This window comes from Mauremys reevesii, linkage group 6, assembly GCF_016161935.1.
Source record: "Mauremys reevesii isolate NIE-2019 linkage group 6, ASM1616193v1, whole genome shotgun sequence".
In the NCBI taxonomy this organism is placed as follows: Eukaryota; Metazoa; Chordata; order Testudines; family Geoemydidae; genus Mauremys; species Mauremys reevesii.
This window is the reverse complement of record NC_052628.1, coordinates 126,602,463-126,624,511: the sequence shown is the minus strand read 5'-3', so window position 1 is coordinate 126,624,511 and position 22,049 is coordinate 126,602,463. Positions and strand designations below refer to the sequence as shown.

The window sequence follows — 22,049 nt, the reverse complement described above, 5'->3', positions numbered from 1 at the left end:
TAGACTTGATGCATTTTAACTGATCAAATGTAGTGTGTGTCTAAAAATTAAATAGAAACTTGCAAGAAAAAAAAAGTCTTTTGTGCTCGCTGTCCAGTCAAGAAGAGTCAGTCAGTACCAACCCTGCATCATACTGCTGTACATGGAGTCATTTTGACCATTTTCAGCTGAAACAGGACCATGGAAACATTTAAATGAAGTTCTATAGAGAACTTAGACCATTACTATGGTTCACAAGTAGGTATAAATATCCAGTACCTTCCCCTCAAGTTTTTACTTTGTGGACATATGGAAATAAATTTAAAAAGTTGTGCCCTGTATAAATGTCATAAAATTGCAATGGCTGGAATATTTGTCAGTCACCTCTACTGCTCCCATTTCATTTAATAATTAACACTTAGAGCAAGTCTCCCCATTCTAGAGATGCATCATAAGCAGTGACTTTATGTACACAGAATCAGTCGACTTACTGATCAATATTCCACAGCTAAAAGAATGAGTTCTGCAAAGATAGTATACTGTTACTATGGCATGTAGAGATCTGCAGTGCTTCAGCATTAATATTCAGCCAAGTACCAACACTGCACAGTCCTACAATGGAGATATGTACTAATTTAGTGCATACAATTTTTACTGTATTTTTCAGCTGATATCGCCACATTTGAATGTAATTTTATTTTTTTAGAAACATGCTCCCATTAAGCAAGCAGTTTCTCAGCCTCTTGGATGGTTGCTTAAGATTGGTATCTACAGTGAAATCTGAGGCATGATACTCCTGACATCCTAAAAAGTGGATTCATCTCAAGTCTAATTATAGTACTGCAGTTTTAACCTAAAAATAAGCTAAGGCATGCACCATGGTGTCCACAACAGATGGTGTCCACAACAGATGCAGCCAAGTGCTTTTGCATATATGAAAGAACATTGTGAAGATATTACAAGTCAGCCCTACTTCCCAGGGGATTTCATTAGTGGGATGTTTTTTTAAATTAAGGGTTTAGTTTGAATAAAAGATGAGTTTTTAGCAACTCCGAGATATTAGCTCTTGCATACTGCAATTAAATGTAAGGTCTTCATTTTTTCTGCAATTAAGAAATATTAAACATGAGTACTCCAAAAGGCAGGGGCAGTCTTACCTCCCAGATATTAAAGCTCAATGAAGTCAAAAATCCACTGTCATAGCTGTGGCAGCATGTAGACCAGAACAGAGCCCTATGGACCATGCAAATCTGTGCTCAAAGAGAGCTGAAGTTGAGACTACAGCTCAGGCTAACAGTGCAAGTTACAAATACTAAATTACAGCTGACTACACTTGCTCTTAGTATCTTTAACTCTGCAGATTTTGTCATCTAAATGCCAAAAGAAACGGTCATTACAATTAGTGTAAGATGAATAAGATTTCCATTAATAAAGTCTGTGTGCTTTCCAGTTAACTCTAGTTATAAGAGAGTTTTGGGTACAATATTTCTGAAGAACTGACGCAGTTTTAATGTCAAGAAATGACAAGTCAAACCACCATGTATTAGGCTCCCTAAATTTAAGTACTAGATAGATATTTAGCTTTAAGTTGTCAGTCCTTCAGGGAAAATTAATCAAACAGGTTTCCAAAGGGGAAAGCAAGAACTCACAGTGTCACTTTAAGAGAAAGTTTGTCCTACTTACTAGAACCTTTCCAGTATCCTTGTTACCAAGTGAAAATTAAAAACTGCAGAAAACACAAGTAATTGGGTTTTGGATTTGACGTGGCTACTGCATTGTTAGTACAAAAACAAATATGGTACATGACACTGACAAAAATCAAAACATGGGATATCCTGGTAATAGATCTGTAGCTGCAGTAACTGGATTGCCAGCATTTTACCTGTTGTAGAGGAGTGGAAATGCAATACCTTTCCCTTGGTGCATTTCCCCAACTTAATTGTAAGTTTGTTAATGGTAATGTACATATATTGTTCATATTAGCTCCACCGAATCACTCAAACCATGTCTGGACTCATTGTTCTGGAGATTTTTTTATTTAAACAAAAAAAAACAAACCACCCACCCACATACATTAGAAGGCCGGCAAGGCATACAGTGAAAACTGCCTTGAGGAGCTTACAGATGCTAATGTAAGATTTTAAACAGCACTTAAGTCAAATGGCTATGACTGTCATGGTTACATCCCATCAAAATCAGGAGGCAGCAAAAAGCAATACTATGGTAGTTTAGAATGAAAAAAATATACCAATATAGCTATTCATTTTTCACCCTTGTAACAGCCAACTTGGCACTATGGCTCCAGAGGCGCTAGCTACTTTTCCAGATTCCTCTCCTCGACACCTACCATTACTCTAAGCAGTTTGCAATGTCAAATTTATGATGAAATCCCATTCAAGTTAAGAAAATAGAATGGTGTTTTCCTTATTCACATCAGTTTAATTTTCTACCTTTGAGAACTCCTCAGGGTCCTTTATGTCCAGTGACCGTGCAGCAAATTCTAGAAGTTCTTCAGAATTCTCCAAGGCATTACTACATTGACTAAGTTGATTCTAGGGTCAGAAAAACAGAAGATAGTTTCATATTAATTTTAAGAGAGTTGGTAAACTGGAATGCCACTTGGAACTGGGGTACCACCGAGCCTATCTGACCCACCAGCCTGGGCTCCCTTTCACACTGTGGTGCTGTAATAAGTTGCCAAGCTTTCCAAGCTTGTTCTTTCACCAGCACACACACACCCAGCTGCAGCTTCACACAGATGCCGAGATCAGCTCGGCATGGGAAGGCTCAACTAAGGCTCATTGGCCTGGTCAACACTACGAGTTTATCTCGAATTTAGCAGCGTTAAACCGAATTAAGCCTGCACCCGTCCATACAACGAAGCCCTTTATTTCAATATAAAGGGCTCTTAAGATCGATATCTGTACTCCTCCATGACAAGGGGAGTAGTGCTCAAATCGATACTGCCATTTCAAATTAGGGTTAGTGTGGCAGCAATTCAATGGCATTGACCTCCGGGACCTATCCCACAGTGTACATTGTGACGACTCTGGACAGCAATCTGAACTCGGATACACTGGCCAAGTAGACAGGAAAAGCCCTGCGAACTTTTGAATTTCATTTCCTGTTTGCCCAGCGTGGACAGCTGATCAGCACAGGTGACCATGCAGTCCCAGAATCAAAAAAGAGCCCCAGCATGGACCGTACGGGAGATACTGAATCCGATTTCTGCATGGGGAGATTAATCTGTTCTATCAGAACTCTGTTCCAAAAGACAAAATGCCAAAACATTTAAAAAAAATCTCCAAGGCCATGATGGACAGAGGCCACAACAGGGACTCTCAGTGCCGCGTGAGACTTAAGGAGCTGAGACAAGCATACCAGAAAGCCAAAGAATCAAATGGACACTCACGGAGGGAGGGGAGACTGACGACTATAGCTATCCCACAGTTCCCGCACTCTCCGAAAACCATTTGAATTCTTGGCTGAAATTAAGCCTGAAGGGTCAAAAACATTGTTGTGGGTGGTTCAGGGTGTCATCAGCCCCACCCCCCCGTGAAAGCAAAGGGAAAAAAATCGTTTCTCGCCTTTTTTCAATGTCACCGTATGTCTACTGGATGCTGTCATCAGAGGAGGTGCTGCAGCACTACACAGCAGCATCCCCTTCCCTTGCTGACGGCAGACGGTACAGTACGACTGCTATCCGTCATCGTCGTCCCGTGAGTGCTCCTGGCTGGCCTCGGTGAGGTCAGCCAAGGGTGCCTGGGCAAAAATGGGAATGACTCCAGGTCATTCTCTTCAAGTTTTGTCTAATGAAGATTCAGTCCTGCCTGGAATATCATGGCAGCTGGAGGCTTCTGCCTCAGGCTGCTCTCCCAGTCAGCAGCACCGCGTGGTCACGCCCACCCCCTTGCTACCTGGGATCACAATCAGATACTTAGACCTCTACATTTTGCTGCAAATAAAAAAAATTAAAGCTGCCGTTTAGAACTGTCCCCCAACATACATATCCTGGGACATTTTGTATTTTACCAGTGTCAACCAAAGGCCCACACACAAATGGAGATTCAGTCCTGCCTGTGCCTCTATCCTACTGCTTGTCACAGATTCTCATTGTCAGCTATAGGCCGAGTAAGTGCAGAATTTTGACATTCACCCCAGCTGCACTATAAATGTTACTAAGTATCAGCTCTGCCACCCGAAGGCTTTGGCATCCTTCTTGGCAGGACACATCTTAGCTAAACAAGTTTCTAGGGCTGAAATTTAAGGATGAGTACTATGCCCTATGAAACTAAGGAGCAAATAATTTGTTAGATGGCACCCGTAAAGCCCGATGGATGTATACACTGCAGCTTACTGCTTTCACCATACTAAAAATCGTAAGCATTTTACAGAGTGTGCACCAAATAAATTAAAGCGTATGTTGCAGATATGGTTAAAAACCTTTCAGTATGGCTTGAACCATGCTTTCCAGTTTTAATTTTAGTTCAGTGTTATTGAGATACTAAGTTACATTTGAAGGGGTATTGTGTACAACATCTTAACTGCAGGCCGAAGAGTACGGCACAGGAGATGTAGGTTTCGTCCCAGCTCTGCCATCAACTTGTTGCAGTGGAGGTCATTTAATCTGCATCAATTTCTCCCTCTGTAAAGTGCTACTTACTCACCTTGGAGATCTAGGGATACAGCAATGCAAGTGCCCAATAGATCTGCTGACACTGTTTAGAAAATAAATGTAAGTCTCTTTCCTGAATAGCTTCCAGTAGCAAACCAAAAAATTTGCACAATATAGAACTTGCAGATCGATGTTCAGTGAGCGGTTGAATCCATCTAGAGGTTTTTTGGTTTGTTGGTTTAATAGTCTCACCTAAAAATAATTTAGGATCTAAGTAACTGTCTTTAGCAGCAGAAAGATTGTTTGAGACCTCAACGTTTACATCAATTTTCTGCGATTTCTGAAACATGCTAGATTAATGCAAACCTCCTTCCAGTCAGTCAGCTTCTGCCACTGACCCACATGTGACTGTTGGATATATCAGCTTTGACATACAATGCACAACATTGCATAATATTGCCATAAAAGCAGACATCTCAACAATAGCAGTGTCTAGCTAAGGGCATCTCTAAACAGTTTGCCAAGACACAGCAACCAGACACTAGTATTAGCATTCCAGATGGATGCATCAGTATTTGGGAACGGAAGGAGACATGTCAGTTGAAAACAAGCGTAATTAGGATAGATTGCCCTACAAATAAGCAGTGTTTCTTCCAGCCTTGCAGTTCCAGTTTTAAGCCTGGGCCTATAGAGGAGTTCAATATTCTTGTGAGATGGCATCAACTTTAGAAGAGAGTTAAATTAAATCACTCACATACCAACATCAGCAGTTTTATTCGTAATAAATCTACCAATCATTATACAACCACGACTGTACAACTTACAAGTTCTTCCCATTTAAAGGCTGGAATAGGTAGTTTTCCAATCCAGACAGTATCAGGAAGGCTGCCTGTGTAGATACAGCACAAACACTCCCTGGTGACAGTAAAATTAGAGGATATTGCTTCCTCAATGCCAATGAAGAGTCACACCCAGTTAATATACCCTAGACCAGCGTTTCTCAAACTGGGATCTGCGGAGCCCTGGGGGTCCGTGAGGGTACTCCAGGAGGTCCACGGACCCTGCTGATCAACTCAACTCCCCCCACCCCTTCCTCCCAGTGTCTCCTGCACACTAGGTAACAGCTGCTCAGTGGCATGCAGGAGGCACTGGGAGGGAAGGGGGGGGGGGGAGAAAGAGCGTAGATGGGGCCTAGGACGGGGGCTTGGGGGTCTGAAAATTTTTAGATCACGATGGGGGTCCTCAGGTTGCTAAAGTTTGAGAATTGCTGCCCTAGACTAAGCTTCATTATTTCAGCTGTACTTTTGTACAGTTGACCTATATAGTGCACTGTTAGCCAACAGGGAGTCCAGCATGCGGTCTTGACTAACAACTCGATCAATGAAGGTACATCCAGAAGAGTCAATACAATCCTTTATCTGCTTTCATAGACATTTGGAGATTCATAAAGTGCAGTTCTATTCTGAATCCCAACTCCTCTTCATCCCCCTCCAAAGACGTTATCATGGGATTCCTCAAATCATGAGACATTGAAGGTGATCAAATTTGAAGACAAAGCAAATAAACATTTACAGGGCTGGGATCTAGAACAACCTACCCTGAAAGGCAAGCTGACAAAACCTGAAAGCATTCAGTCACCAGTAACATACCACGGGCCGTCTTTTTTCCTTCTAATTTCAAGAAGTGGCAGTGCCGTCATACAATACATAGGTTTCAGGTAACAGTTGTCGGTTCAATTGTACAACACTGACAGACAAGCTTTTAGAATGTCAAGCCCTCTGTTAGGTCATGAAATTAAGATCCTTAATTTAAGTTTTCTATATGGTATGATTAGAACTGCTTCAGATCATGATCTGAGCAATGACAGTCCACCGTTAGGGATTTCTTGCACCTTCCTTTGAGGCAACTGGTACTGGCCACTATCAGACATGATACATGTCTAAATAAAGCACTGGTCTGATTAAATACCAGAATTCCTATCAGGTATACATGCTGTTTGCTCCCACAGCTACCCCACCCCAACCATTAAAATATTGAACACCTTACAAACATTAGTGATTTCACCCACACATGCGAAGTAATGAGGATTATCCCCATTTTTTAAGACAGGAATCTGATGCACAGAAAAGTGACTTGCCTAAGGTTCTACAGGAAGTCTCTGGCAGAGTTAAGCGCCAAATAGATCTGCTCATGCTGTACAGTGAGTAAATGTTAGTCTATGACCTTAAAAGCCTCGAGTAGCAAGCTAAAAAGTTTGCACAATAAAGAACTTGCCTCTTTCTAAAACAGCGTCAGCCAGGCCAGTTTCAAAACCCTTTGTTCTCAAACACTGCATAAATGTAATTAGTTACCCAAGTTCCAGTCAAGAGCCTAACAATGTATTTTAAGACTAAAAATGTGAATGACAATACTAGCTCTTCTATTTGGTATGAAATGTACAGTTCTTGCTTGAAAAGGACATAGGAAAAACCTGCATGTCAAAACCTCTCGGCTTGTTCTCAGAGCTCCAACACCAGCAGTGCTGTGAGGGAGCTAGGAGAGTATAATGAATAAAGACAAGAAAGCAGATCAAGTGCCTTAGTCGGAGTCTATTTGCAGGAATTCTGGAACAAAAGTTGAGGGGTTGATGTGCTCATTTGCATCTCAATACCCACAATGGTCTTCCAGCCCCATTACTTCATAGCAGTGCTAAAGAATAAAACTAGAAAAATGTGTCTTTCCTGTGTACTCTGGAATCTGTTTTGTAAAATTTAACCCAAGTTTTGCTGCCAAACCTTTGAATACAAATATTACCAGTGAACAGGCCCCTACAGGAGCCATAGAAATCTGTTCTGAGAACCACAGTCTAGGGCCTGGTCTACACAACAATTTTAGGTCGAATTTAGCAGCGTTACCTCGATTTAAGCCTGGACCCGTCCACACGATGAAGCCCTTTTTTCCCCGACTTAAGGGCTCTTTAAATCTATTTCTTTACTCCACCTCTGACGAGGGGATTAACGCTGAAATCAGCCTTGCTGGGTCGAATTTGGGGTAGCGTGGATGCAATGACGGTATTGGCCTCCAGGAGCTATCCCGGAGTGCTCCATTGTGACCGCTCTGGACAGCGCTCTCAACTTAGATGCACTGGCCAGGTAGACAGGAAAAGGCCCGCAAACTTTTGAATCTCATTTCCTGTTTAGACAGTGTGGCAAGGTGCAGGTGAGTGCAGATCTCTTCAGCAGAGGTGACCATGATGGAGTCCCAGGATTGCAAAAGAGCTCCAGCATGGACCGAACAGGAGGTACAGGATCCGCTCACCCTATGGGGAGACGAATCTGTGCTAGCTGAACTCTGTTCCAGTAAACAAAATGCCAAAACATTAGTAAAAGTGTCAAAGGGCATGAAGGACAGAGGCTATAACAGGGACGCACAGCAGTGCCGCATGAAACTTAAGGAGCTAAGGCAAGACTACCACAAAACCAGAGAGGCAAACGGCCGCTCCGGATCATGCCGCTTCTATGATGAGCTGCATGCCATGCTAGGGGGTGCAGCCACCACTACCCCAACTCAGTCAATGGAGAATCAGGCTACACGGAAGCGGGTTTTGGGGACGAGGAAGATGATGAAGAGATTGAAGATGGTTTCTCCACTTCCTTGCTGTAAGCTGTTTTCCCCAACAACCAAGATATGATTTTCATCCTGGACCTAGAGCCAGTAACCCCCGAACCCACCCAAGGCAGGCTCCCGGACCCTGAAGGCAGAGAAGGGACTTCTGGTAAGTGTACCTTTGTAAATATTACACATGGTTTAAAAGCAAATATGTTTAATGATCAATTTGTCCTGGCATTCGCAGCCAGTACAGTTACTGGAAAAGTCTGTTAACACGTATGGGGATAGAGCAGAAATCCTCCAGGGACATCTCCAAAAGTATTATACAGGTAGCACGTAGTCGGGAATCATTGCATAACAAAGCATGGCAGTGTATGATCCCGGTTTTTGCTGGCATTCAAACATCCGTTCTTTATCTCACTGTGTTATCCTCAGGAGAGAGAGATATCATTCATGGTCACCTTGTTGAAATAGGGTGCTTTTATTAAGGGAACATTCAGAGATGCCCGTTTCTGCTCGGCTGTTTGGCTGTGGCTGAACAGAAATGTTCCCCGCTGTTGGCCACTCGGTGAAAGAAGGGGTGAAGCATGAGTGATCTCACACCAAACCAGCAGGCCCTCAATACAAGAGGCAAAATGTGACCTTGTATCGAAAGCACATGTGCTGTGTAATGTGAACAGCAAGGTTTAACGTGAAAGTGTACCCATTTTTCTCTAAAATGTGTCTTTAACCCCTCTCCCTTTTCCTACACCAGCTACAAATGTTTCTCCTTCACAGAGAGTGAAGATTAGAAGGCAAAAAAAAACGCACTTGAGATGAAGTGTTCTCTGAGCTCCGGCTGTCCTCCCACACTGACAGAGCACAGCAGAATGCGTGGAGGCAGACAACATCAGAGTGCAGGAAAGCACAATATGAACACAAGGAGAGGTAGCAGGCGGAAGAGAGTAAGTGGCGTCAGCTTGCTGACAGAAGGCAAGAGTCGATGCTCAGGCTGCTGGAAGATCAAACTCATATGCTCCAGCGTATGGTTGAGCTGCAGGAAAAGCAGCAGGCGCACAGACCGCCACTACAGCCCCTATGTAATCAACCGCCCTCCTCCCCAAGTTTCATTTCCTCCTCACCCAGATGCCCAAGAACACGATGGAGGTGGGGGGCCCCTCCAGCCACTCCACCCCAGAGGGCTGCCCAAGCAACAGAAGGCTGGCCTTCAATAAGTTTTGAAGTGCAGTGTCCTTGTTCTTTCCTCTTCCCCTCATCCACCCTCCTCCCCCACCCGTCCCAGGCTACCTTGGCAGTTTTCCCCCTATTTATGGGATGAATTAATAAAGAATGCATGAATGTGAAGCAACAATCACTTTATTACCTCTGCAAGCGGTGATCGAAGGGAGGAGGGGAGGGTGGCTAGCTTACAGGGAAGTAGAGTGAACTGGGGGGGGCGGCCCCCCATCAAGGAGAAACAAACAGAACTTTCACACCGTAGCCTGGCCAGTCATGAAACTGGTTTTCAAAGCTTCTCTGATGCATACCACGGCCTCCTGTACTCTTCTTACCGCCCTGGTGTCTGGCTGCCAGGCGATTTGCCTCAACCTCCCACCTCGCCATAAATGTCTCCCCCTTACTCTCACAGATATTGTGGAGCGCACAGCAAGCAGTAATAACAATGGGAATATTGATTTTGCTGAGGTCTATCCGAGTCAGTAAAATGCACATTCTACCACCATTCTGCACTTGCTCAGCCTATAGTTGAAGCCATACACAGGCAGCCTGGACAGTAGGCAGGAGTTGTTCATGAGCCATGGCATTAAGGGGTAGGCTAGGTCCCCAAGGATAACTATAGGCATTTCAACATCCCCAACTGTTATTTTCTGGTCTGGGAAGAAAGTCCCTTCCTGCAGCTTTTGAAACAACCCAGAGTTCCTGAAGATGCGAGCGTCATGTACCTTTTCCAGCCATCCCACGTTGATGTTGGTGAAACATCCCTTGTGATCCAGCAGCATTGAAAAGTACCCCTTGCGGTTTATGTACTCGCTGGCTTGATGCTCCGGTGCCAAGATAGGGATATGGGTTCCATCTATTGCCTCACCAGTTAGGGAATCCCACTGCAGCAAAGCCAATGACCTAAACATTTCCCAGAGTTACTACCCTTGATATCAGCAGATCTTTTATCGCGTGGGCTACTTGGATCACAGCAGCCCCCACAGTAGATTTGCCCACTCTAAATTGATGCCCGACCAGTAGCTGTCTGGCATTGCAAGCTTCCACGGGGCTATCGCCTCTCAACTGTGAGGGCTGCTCTCATTTTGGTATTCTGGTGCTTCAAGGTAGGGGAAAGCAAGTCAAAGTTCCATGAAAGTGCCCTTACGCATGCGAAAGTTTTGCAGCCACTGGAAATCGTCCCAGACCTGCAACACTATGTGGTCCCACCAATCTGTGCTTGTTTCCCAGGCCCAGAAGCGGTATTCCACAGCATGAACCCGCCCCATTAACACCATGATGTGCACACTGCCGGGGCCCGTACTTTGCGAGAAGTCTATGTCCATGTCTATGTCCTCATCACTCTCGTCACCATGCTGCTGTCGCCTCCTCGCCTGGTTTTGCTTTGGCAGGTTCTGCATATACTTCAGGATAATGCACATGGTGTTTACAGTGCTCATAATTGCCATGGTGATCCGAGCAAGCTCCATGATCCCAGTGCTATGGCACCTGGGCTGAAAAAAGGCGCGAAATGATTGTCTGCCGTTGCTCTGGGGAGGGGCGACTGATGACATGGCTTACAGGGAATTACAGTCCACAAAGGGGGTGGCTTTGCATCAAGGAGAAACACAAACAATTGTCACAGAGAATGGCCCCCTCAAGGATCGAACTCAAAACCCTGGGTTTAGCAGGCCATTGATTTCACAGAGGGAGGAAGCAAAAGAATACAACACAAATTGGGTCTATTTCTTGTTTTGATCCATTCCATCTATCTTTAGGGTGGCAGCAGACAGTGCCGTTCAACTGCTAGTCATCGTCAGCTCCTGGGTGCTTGGCAGAAGATGGGAGTGACTCAGCCAGGTCATTCCTATGTCTGCCCAGGTGCCCCGACTGACCTCACCAAGGTCGGTTAAAAGAGCACCCAGGAATACGACAACGGCTACCAGTCGTAACGCACCGTCTGCTGCCAAAAGGCAATGAGCTGCTGCTGTGTAGCAATGCAGTCCCACGGCTGCCAGCACCCAGGAGACTTACGGTGATGGTCAGCTGCGCGGGCTCCATGCTTGCCGTGGTATGGCGTCTGCACAGATAATCCAGGAAAAAAGGCACAAAACGATTGTCTGCCATTGCTTTCACGGGGGAAGGGGGGCTGATGACATGTACCCAGAATCACCCGCGACACTTTTTGCCCCATCAGGCACTGGGAATCTCAACCCAGAATTCCAATGGATGGCGGAGACTGTGGGAAAGCTACCCACAGTGCAACACTCTGGAAGTCGACACTAGCCTCGGTACTGTGGACACAGTTTGCCGACTTAATGCACTTACAGCATTTTTTGTGGGGACACAATCGACTGTATAAAAACGATTTCTGAAAGAACAACTTCTATAAATTCGACCTAATTTCATAGTGTAGACATACCCCCTAGAACTTAAAAAAAAAAAAAAAAGGCAGCAGCAAGGAATAAGGGGAGGGAAGCCTTTCAGAGTGGGAAGGTGAAGAGGAAAGGCAGACATTTTCTAAATAAAGGAAAATAAGGATGCCATTCCATCCACATGGAAATTACTTTAAGGAGGACTCCAATGTTAAACACCAATATATTTTTTTAACTAGAGGAACAGCAATTAAAAAAATGACATTCATAGTCCCTTGCAACACATGCCGATGTTTACCTTTCCAAAAAATATACTTTATCAGTGAAACTATTGGAGAAAATCCAAAGTTGATATCCAGTTCAGAAAGTCAGTTATTTTGTTCATATTTCTTCACACTCCCAAAAATATTCCCCTACACGGTGTGTAAAATTGTAATACCTGTTCTTATATCAAATTTAGTAATTCAACACTTCAGAAAATAACCATACGTACTGGGAATTGTGTAGCAACAAGTACCTCATACTTTTCCAGTGGAAAGCAGATTACACATAAGTAGTTAAGAGCAAGGAGGAGAAAGTATGGCTCAATAAGTAGGTGCTAGCCTAGGACTTGAGACCTGGGTTTGATTCTCAGGTCTGTTACAATCTGCCTGTGTGGCCCTGGACATGTCACTTAGTTTCTCTGTGCCTCAGTTCCATCAGTAAAATGGGGGATAACGGCACTTCCTTATACTCAATATCCCTGTGAGTTAAATATATTTAAAAATTTGAGGAACTCATGCAATGGAAGCCACGTAAATACTTAAGATAGAACACACACCTTAGCTAGGAGTAAACATACTTGTTATCAATACATGCTGCAAAATCATTTTGCGTTAAGACTGAAACTAGCTAATTTGTCAAGAATTACATCCTTAGTACTGCAAAAGCTTTCAGATGTATGTAATTACCTGTAGCTCTTGAGATTTATGAGCTTGTTCTTGCTTAATACTGTTGGTCATACTTTCCTTCATCTCATCCAGTATAGCATACAGACCATCAAATTCCTCATCCAGCTCAGCAATTACATTAGAAGAATTAGCCTAAGAGAGAATTGTAATTGTGTTTCAGTTGTGCAAGAACAGTGATGAAGATCAGTCTTCCAGAGTGAAAGCTCCCCCACACACTACAATTTGCAGTGATCACTCTGCATGTCATCATGCTCCCCCATCCCATGAAAATTTGCTAGCCACAATGCAGTTTGGTATGGTGGGCCTCTCAAGCAGGCTAAAACAATGAGGAGTCCTTGTGGCACCTTAGAGACTAAAATTTATTTGGGCATAAGCTTTCATGGGCTAGAACCCACTTCATCAGATGCATGAAGTGAAAAAAATACAGGTGCAGGTATAAATACATGAAAGGATGGGGGTTGCTTTACCAAGTGTGAGGTCAGTCTAACGAGATAAATCAATTAACAGCAGGATACCAAGGAAGGAAAAATAACTTTTGAAGTGGTAAGAGTGGCCCATTACAGACAGTTGACAAGAAGGTGTGAGTACCAGCAGGGAGAAATTAGTATTGGGGAAATTAAGTTTAGGTTTTGTAATGACCCAACCACTCCCAGTCTTTATTCAGGCCTAATCTGATGGTATCCAGTTTGCAAATTAATTCCAGACATCGGGAATCATAACATTCAAAAACCAGTAGGAGAACACTTCAATCTCTCTAGTCACTCAATAACAGACCTAAAAATGGCAATTCTTCAACAACAAAAAGACAACCACTTCAAAAACTGACTCTAACGTGAAGCTGCAGAACTGGAATTAATTGCAAACTGTAGTTTTCACTTTATGCATCTGATGAAGTGGGTTCTAGCCCATGAAAGCTTATGTCCAAATAAATTTGTTAGTCTCTAAGGTGCCACAAGGACTCCTCATTGTTTTTGCTGATACAGACTAACACAGTACCACTCTGAAACCTGTCAAGCAGACTAGAGAATTTAGAGTATTACTGGCCACCAGCTGGTTATGTCAGCAAAGCTACATACAGAATCCTGCACAGCACACAGGTATGTGTGACCATTACTTATCCAATAATACAAGCCCCTCATTTTCATGAGTCTCAAGCTCTCATTACACAGACGACTAGTTGTTCACAAAAAAAATTTTTTTAAAATAGAAATTACTTAGTTCTATGAACAGCAATTGGTTTTATTTGCCCCTGCTTAAGAAACTAGCTTTTAGATTTACAGTATTACAAAAAGCACCAAAGAGAGTCCTGTGGTACCTTATAGACTAACAGAAGTATTGGAGCATGAGCTTTCGTGGGTGAACACCCACTTCGTCAGACGCGTGCATATCAATGCTGAGCAAAGAGCACTGTACAGAGGTATAAGCATCAGGCAGTAGAGAAATTAGAAAATAATTAATCCTTGTTTTAGACTGAGAGAAGGGGTAGATAATACAAGAATCAACTCAACCTTGACAGTCTGTCATCCTCCAATTTACTGATTTAAAAGCACTAACCTGAAAAGCAAGACAAGTGTTGATGCTCAGACCAAAGAAATCTCAACATGTCAGATGAATATTGGCTTTTCAGAAGAATGTGAGCTGGATTTAACTAGGAAAAAAGTTTACACACAACTCCAACTACCACAGCTTCCATGTCAAACAAGGTGGCAGAAGCTTCAAAGTAATTTAGACTCTTCCCTAATAGCTGAGTCCAGTCACAGCATTTCACAAAAAAACAGGGATTTTCCAGTTTCAGAATTTAAATTTATACTTTCAATAGAATCACACAAACAGAAAAAACACCACAACAGATTTCCTTTTTGGTTTTAAGAGTTATTGGCACCTCTTTACACACCAAGAGGTTTTTTAAGGGAGCATAAATAATTCAAGTCTGACTGAACTGGACATCCACCTCCCAACTTCATCACATTTGCGAATATAATATTAACACATGTACCTGAACACCTTTTAATGTATGGTTCAGTGTGTCGATAAAGTTCTGGATTTCCTCATTTTTGTTCGCCAGAGTAGAGATAATCCTTTGTAGAGCTTCCTGGGATTATAAAGAAATTCAAGAGAGAATTCAGTATTTATGTAAAGATTATTATACATCTTGTGAGCAATTTTAAATAGTTTGCCACCCCAAAGACAATATTTATTACCTAATGAAAACCTTGCCTGCCTACCACCACTTCCCACTGCAACACCACAAGGACAATACAAACACGGATTCAAGTCCTAATGCGAAAATGACAAAGTTTTGTTAAAGCTAGGAAGGCCCAAAACAGTCAAAGATGGGAGATCTAAGATAGGGGTTTCTCACAAGAAATTTTTTGGTGGCCTCAGCGTGCGGCCACCAACTATTTCTGGTGGCCGTTTTGACAATTTTCCCTAAAATAGTCAATTAACTTTAGGAAAAACAAATATACACATGTCCAAATCATTGTTATTTATGTAGGGTTTTGTCCACAGACTCAGTAATAAAAATAACATACAGTTTTCTCTCTTCTTTACTGGATTTAAATAGAATAGAAACAAATGTGTTTTGCATGTTCTTGTCCCTTTTTGTTGGGGTTTCTTTTGCTTGCTTATTTTTTTAAGACTTGCTAGCTAGTAAGTCTCTGTGAAAACTAATTTGTATTTTGTTAAGATCACTTTTCAGCACAGCAGACTTGCTAGTTAGCAGGAAGTGAAAAGTGATATTAACAGATATACCAATATTTTTCACAACAGATTTACTCAGCCCTGGCAAGCTGGGGGACAAATTAAGCCCTGGATGGGGAGGTGCGTAGGGAGGCAGCTTGGGCCAGGGATGATGTGGTGGTGAGTCCAGGGACTGGAGCCCTGCAGCTGCATAGCCCCGTGAGTCCGGGGCTGGAAGATGCAGTGGGAGCCAGGGGCGATGTGTGTGGAGGGCCGGGGGGTGAGCTTGGGGCCAGCAGTCACTGCCACATAGCTGGGGCTGGATCATGTGGGCCCACGGGTGGAGTCCAAAACCCTGCAGCTCGGAGTCAGAGCAAACGGCCAGAGCCCGGGGCCAGAGGAGGCAACAGGTGGGGGCGGGAGTGAGCCTGGGGCCAGGGGATGGAGCCCACCACCACACAGCTGGAGCCTGCCGCCCCCCCACCCCGGATCTGAAGCCCGAACCCTGCCGCCTGCCTGCTCCTCCAGCATTTGTAGCTCCAAAAGGGGACAGGAGCCAACCCCTACTGGCAGCCCTGGGAGGGGCCACTGCTTTGCCCATTCCCTGCACACACACCCCATACCACCACCCAGGAGGCTGTGGCCACATGAAAAGCACTGATCTAAGAGGTGTTCCACCAAGGTATACAGGTTTTTCCTTATTTTCAGAAGTCTTTTCTACTCCTATACAAATTATATGATCAAATGTGTAAAAGTGGCGGCTAAAAGTTAAGTGTTTTGGCTTTGCTGTCAACAGAAGTTAGTATATAAGCAACTGTGTTTAAACTAACATTTCTTCCTAGTCCCATCCTCAATTCATTCTACAAATTCATCACAGGAAATTTATTATTTCTGACCTCACAAATAAAGCAATTCTGTCATTCTCCAGTTCAATTCTAATGAACTGGGTAACTGCCGAGAAACAAGCCTGCTGATCAACCTAGAGGTATAGCACTCAGGTAACTAAAACTGGTGGGATGCTGTCCACTGTCTCTAGAGGGTATGCCAACATCCAGTTCAATAGAATATTGAAAGGAAAGCCATGGAGAACACTAAGAACTGAATTATACTAGCATCCACCTACCTGCACTCTGAGAATTTTATTTAATGAGAGCATCACTGATTAGTGTTTCAGTGGAAGAATCAGCAATTTATCTACAGTCCCTGGTTCCTGCCAGAAGGCCCTTAGGAAAAGATTCCAAACTTGAAATTGGAAGGTAAGTTTACCTCTACACCTATCAAGAGTTGGCAGGAGGTAACCATGCAATATTACTCTAGTTAATTACATGCAACTGCATACAGTTGCCAGACCTTGCCAATTTTTATTACTATTCACTAAGGACAAATTGCTATGGTGATGTATACCAGGATCCATTATTTCCCTCAAATTACTGTTATGAATATATTTTCTACCATTTGGTTTAGAATAGAAGCTTTCCCATTGGTTAAAGTATTATATAGGAGTATTATGGACAAAGTTGTTTTTAAGTTATTCCCTCAGACAGTCTAATCTGACCAGCTGCTTTCTGGTTCACTACTGACCAGAAGCAATTGTGCTTGTGTCAATCAAGCCCACAGCTAAGCCTTAGATCCTATAAGCATAACTGTCAGTATGGATGAGTCAGAAAACTCCCAAGTCAAAAGAGGATTGGATTTACTAGATCCTGTTGGTTTTGCCATTTGAAAAACATTTTATAGCCATGTACAATAAAAGTCTGAATTTACCTAAAGGCAAAGGTCTATCTAGATAACATTAAAATAAAGTCCTTTGCACAGCCACTCCTAAAATACAAACAATGTACTGTATTTTTCAAGCCCCAAAAAGTCAAGGTACAACTCATAGCCAACAGTAGTTCCAGTATTTCTGGACTACTGCCAGTAGTAAAGTGAGGTCCTAAAGGAGGCAGCAGGGAAAATCCTTCCAGACACCTGGCCAGGGATCCACAAAGTTGGATCAAGATTACTTGCAGAGTCTACGCTAACTTTTTCCTCTTAGCCTAGTCTCCTAACCCAGCCACATCTCTGCAGGTCAGAGACCTGGGTGGGGGACAGGCAAGGAAGGAGACAGAAGGGAAACATGGGCCAATGGCCACATTTTAAAAACATACAAGAAGTTTAATTTGTCCCCTTCAATGCAGTTTCACATCAACAATAAACAGGTTCATCTATGTCAACAATCTAATTACTGGTGGCCAAAATGCACAATAAGAGAGTGATTTATTCCACAATGGTGTTTTATAACATGTACCTGTAAACATACAATTAGTATCCCAACATGCAGGATGCTAAGTCTTTTGTTAAGCTCAAGATTTACATTTGTTGGTTCACAACCCCTTTACATCCCTCTTGTACAAAGGATCAGAACAATATTGTAGAACAGTTTCCATCTATTTTCCCAGCATTTTCTTCCTAGTAGCTATCTCTTACGCATGCTCATTTTCCAGTACGTTAAGTTACTGAAAAGAATTTTTCTTCCACTTCCTAAACATTGTCCTATATTTACATTAATATGGGCAAATCCCTGCTACTTCCCTGGAACTGATGGGCCTGTACACTGCTCCCCTCCCCATCACAGTACATCCCAGGTGAGTTTCTTCTCAGCTATACTATACAGCTGTACAGTTTTCATACAACCTCTCTGTGAAAAAGCCTTCTCCAAAGCCTACAAGAGTTAGACAAACAGCAAAGGAGAAAGATAAATATAGAGTGTACAGACAGAAGGATGGATTCTCCCCCACCCCCCATGAAGATGTTAAGTTAGACATATCTAATGGAAGCTACACTTAGTGTGCAGCTACGCTCCACCTCAGCATCCCGCCTGCCTCGAGGACTCTGACACACAATGCAGCAGTTCCCACAGAACCCAGCCTGCTCCAGGCACCCTAACTCTGCCCTCTCTTCCCAAGGCAGCTTCAAAGCGAGCCTTGTTCCGCCACGCTCAGTGCCCCGCTGACAATACCCAGCACTTACACAGCCATTTCCTGAGGCTGCAGCTCAGATTTTCCATGCAGCACAGAGCTTTTCATGGAAAACAGAACAAGCCTCTGACTTCCCCCAAGCCTGCCACAAACACACACCCGCCGACTTCCCCGGACCCACCCCGCGGCCTGGGTGGGGCGAAGAGCGAGTCACCCCAACCCGCCCCCACGCCCTCCCTTTCAGCATCCCCCCCAGCAACTCCCGCTAGCTCCACTCCCGCGGGGAGGCCGCTCAGGGGCTCACGCGTGAGAGTGGGCGCGGCCCGTTACCCCGCGGGGGGGAGGGGAGGCCGGACCCCTCCTCCCCCCGCGCACCCACAGGGTTGGGGGGCGGCGCCGGGCGCTCACTCACTTTCTGAGCCTCCATAGCGAGGCTGCCGCAGGCGCGCGCGGAAAACACCCGATCGCTCAGCCCGCCCGCTGACACAAGTCGCCTGCGGGAGAGAGAGACTCGGCGCTCACACCCTCAGCGCGCGTCGGCCCCGCCCACAGCCGCACCTCCGCGCGTGCGCTGTCCTGTCCCCCACAAACCCCTTCCCATGCCCGACGACAGTGGCCGCCCTTTCCCGGGCAGGACGCACCGCCCCCTTCCTTGCTCGTCCAATAGAGATGCAACGCCTCCACCAGGCACCGCCTCCTCCCCGGCCTGTCTCACAGGGCGCCACGCCCTTCCCCCCGCCCTCGGTCCCTGACGTGGAACGTCTACTTCGAGGTGGGCGGGGAAAGGCGAGAGAGACGGAGGTGCGAGCTGCAGCGCTGGCGCCTGCGCAGTGGGCGTGATGCACCCCGGCGGCGCGGGAGGGGTCGGCATGTGGGCCTCTCAGGCTGCAGGAATGCGGCGCCCTAGCTGCCCTGGAGTCGCAGGTTCGCGTCTAGGCTGCGCGCATGCTCTGTGCAGTGCAGTAACCGGGCACATCCGAGGGTGACCAGATGTCCCAATTTTATAGGGGCAGTTCTGATTTTGGGGTCTTTTTCTTATATAGGCTCTTACTCCCCCCCGCCTGATGTTTCATATTTGCTGCCTGGTCACCCAACACAGTCCCAGCCACGCCTGGGCTATCATATCCCAGTCCCCGAGTAGCGCCGGGAGGGGAGGGGGAGTTATTGACCTGGCAAAGGCCAACAGTGGCGTGAGTATCATGCTGTAGCCACCCCCTCAGCGGCACAAGCCATTTTCATCCTGGCCAGAGTTGACCAATGATTTTCAGTGGCTAGCAATTCCAGGTGTTCAAGAAATCATGAGTCAGGTCCCCAAAATCATGACATTTAGGAAAAAAATCTTTAATAGTTTATGTTATTTTTATTTGCCTCTTGCTTTTAGAGCTTCTATGGCACACTTGGCTCATGGCTTTAAGGTTTTTTTCCACATCCATGAGGGCTAAAAAAAATTAAATTTTATTTTAGTGAAAACTGAGATGCATATAGGAGCTCGGGCTTTAAGAAAAGCAGCAAATATCCCAAGACTCACACTAAAATCACAAGAGTTGGCAACACTGGATTTTGCATTGCCTCTATTTTTGTGTGTCTAGCTGGGACACCTCAAAGGGACCTCATTTCTAGAGAGTAGGTGCTCAGCACTTTCTGAAAATCAGGCCTTTATAAGGCATCTCAAGTCGGACACATAAAAATCACTAACTCCTTTTGAAAGTTTAAGCCCCTGAGCCTGAGAGAGGCTCAAGCACATTATCAGTGCTTTTGAAATGATAATTGTGGGTACACCTGTGAACATCACCATATTTCTGAATGTTTCAGGATGAGTATCCATTTTCTAAGGTTTTCACCCAATTTTGTGCTTTGTCTTGTATACAGCAGTCAAACTTTACGCATAAGGGATCTTTTCCCCTACACCTGAAATGTATTTAGTTTGCCATACTTAGTGTCTTGTAAACCAGCTTTGTAGTATTTCAGGGCCTTCTGATCCACGGAATAAAAAGTGTATCATACAGCATTTGAAATGGATGGTAACTCTTCACATCAATGATGTTTTACAAATATATAACTATAAAAATATTCACAGTATTTGAGAGTGTTGGTGGCACCAGGCATGGCCCAGTGTTAATAGAGGGGTGGAAAATGACAGTGCCAATAAGGCCTCCCTGTATCAGGCCTTTGGCCGGCTTGCTTGCCCTAACCGCTTCCATGTTTAGACTTTAATTAACCCCACAGGCCAGATGGAAAGAATGGAATGTGTGGCAACTAGTTATCAGTACCAGGAGGCAATTATACAGCCTGCTTGCACCTGGCTGAAGGGAGTGAAACAGAATGACCGGTCAAGAAAAGTTACTAACGAGATGGTGTATTTTCTGCCAAGTATGATTTAACCTGTTTAGAGTAATTGCTACTTTATAATGTATTTGCTGTATGGGAACTAAAAGGAGGGGAGGGGAGGGAGGGGGGCAGTGGGGGGTGGGAAAAGACGCTTAGTTGAAATCATGTATAAAGAGAGAGAGCTGCTTGTATGGAGGGTGCTTGATCTGAGACGTGTCTGTGTCTCCAAGCACCGCTTTGAGATCTCAAATAAACCTTTTTTTTTTTTGCTTCTCCACCCTGGTGTGTCTATTGGAGCGAGGCACTCTGGGCAACGAACCACTGTTGCTGTCGCCTCGGGCCTTTGTGCCGGCAACAAGAGTATCTGTGACTGTATCACTCTTGATTGGGGCTTTGGCATTACTGTAATGTAATTGATTAATAATAGTATAAACTCTGGTTGCAAAGTAAAAGAAAAGAAACCCACATTATGGTAACTCTCCAGGACTACCTTCACTACTACACCGCCACTTAATGGTAAAAAGGATTTATTAAGCCAATTTGGGCCTAAAATAACTATAGAACCAGTTTTGAAACTATACAAAAGAAATGTCCTTTCAGAGTGTTTTTAATTTTGAGGGAGGAGCTTTGAGGGACATAAATGGGAATTAAGAGGGATGAACCCCCATTTTTTCTTAGTATCATTGATTTTTCTAAAGCATTATGGACTTCCTACCTTCATGAGAGTCAATCAGGCACTCAAAGGAAATTTTATAAAACAAGACACTTAGTAACAGGAGGAAATTAATTTTCTAGTGAGGTAGAACTCCACACCCTTTTGTTATTAGTATTGTTTAAGATTTGTGAGATCAGGACCCCATTGTATTAGACACTGTAAAAACATATAGCAAGAGACAGGCCCTGCCTCAAAGAGCTTACAATGACAAATATGTGAACAGACAAAGGTTGAGAAGGAAAATGGGCACAGAGAGGTGAAATGACTGGCCCAATGTCACACAGGACCAGGCAACAGAGCCAGAAATACAGATCAGGTCTAAAAGAACGAGGAGTACTTGTGGAACCTTAGAGACTAACAAATTTATTTGAGCATAAGCTTTCGTGGGCTATAACCTTATAGCTAAAGCTTATGCTCAAATAAATTTGTTAGTCTCTAAGGTGCCACAAGTACTCCTGTTCCTTTTGCTGATACAGACTAACATGGCTACCACTCTGAGCTCAGGTCTACTAAATCTAAAAATGATAAGGAGTATGGAACCACTTCTATATGAGGGGAGATTAAAAAGACTGGGACTTTTCAGCTTGGAAAAGAGATGACTGAGGGGAGTTAAGACAGAGACATATAAAATCATGACTGGTGTGGAGAAAGTGAATAAGGAAGTGC

At 44.1% G+C, this 22,049-nt stretch overlaps 1 protein-coding gene across 2 annotated transcripts in view; it reads right to left on the bottom strand.

Annotated features, from left to right (window-relative positions):
- The window catches only part of FSD1L (fibronectin type III and SPRY domain containing 1 like), a 60,980-nt gene extending 42,055 nt beyond the window's left edge, over positions 1–18,925 (bottom strand). For both annotated transcript variants that reach the window (XM_039544019.1, XM_039544020.1), the window contains exons 1-4: positions 18,753–18,925; positions 14,698–14,793; positions 12,702–12,833; positions 2,430–2,531 (exon numbers count right to left, since the gene is read on the bottom strand). In XM_039544019.1, the coding sequence (XP_039399953.1) occupies positions 2,430–2,531; positions 12,702–12,833; positions 14,698–14,793; positions 18,753–18,767 (345 nt within the window). In that variant the 5' untranslated portion in view covers positions 18,768–18,925. The remainder of the gene's footprint in view (positions 1–2,429; positions 2,532–12,701; positions 12,834–14,697; positions 14,794–18,752) is intronic.
- Between the last annotated feature and the right edge of the window lie 3,124 nt (positions 18,926–22,049).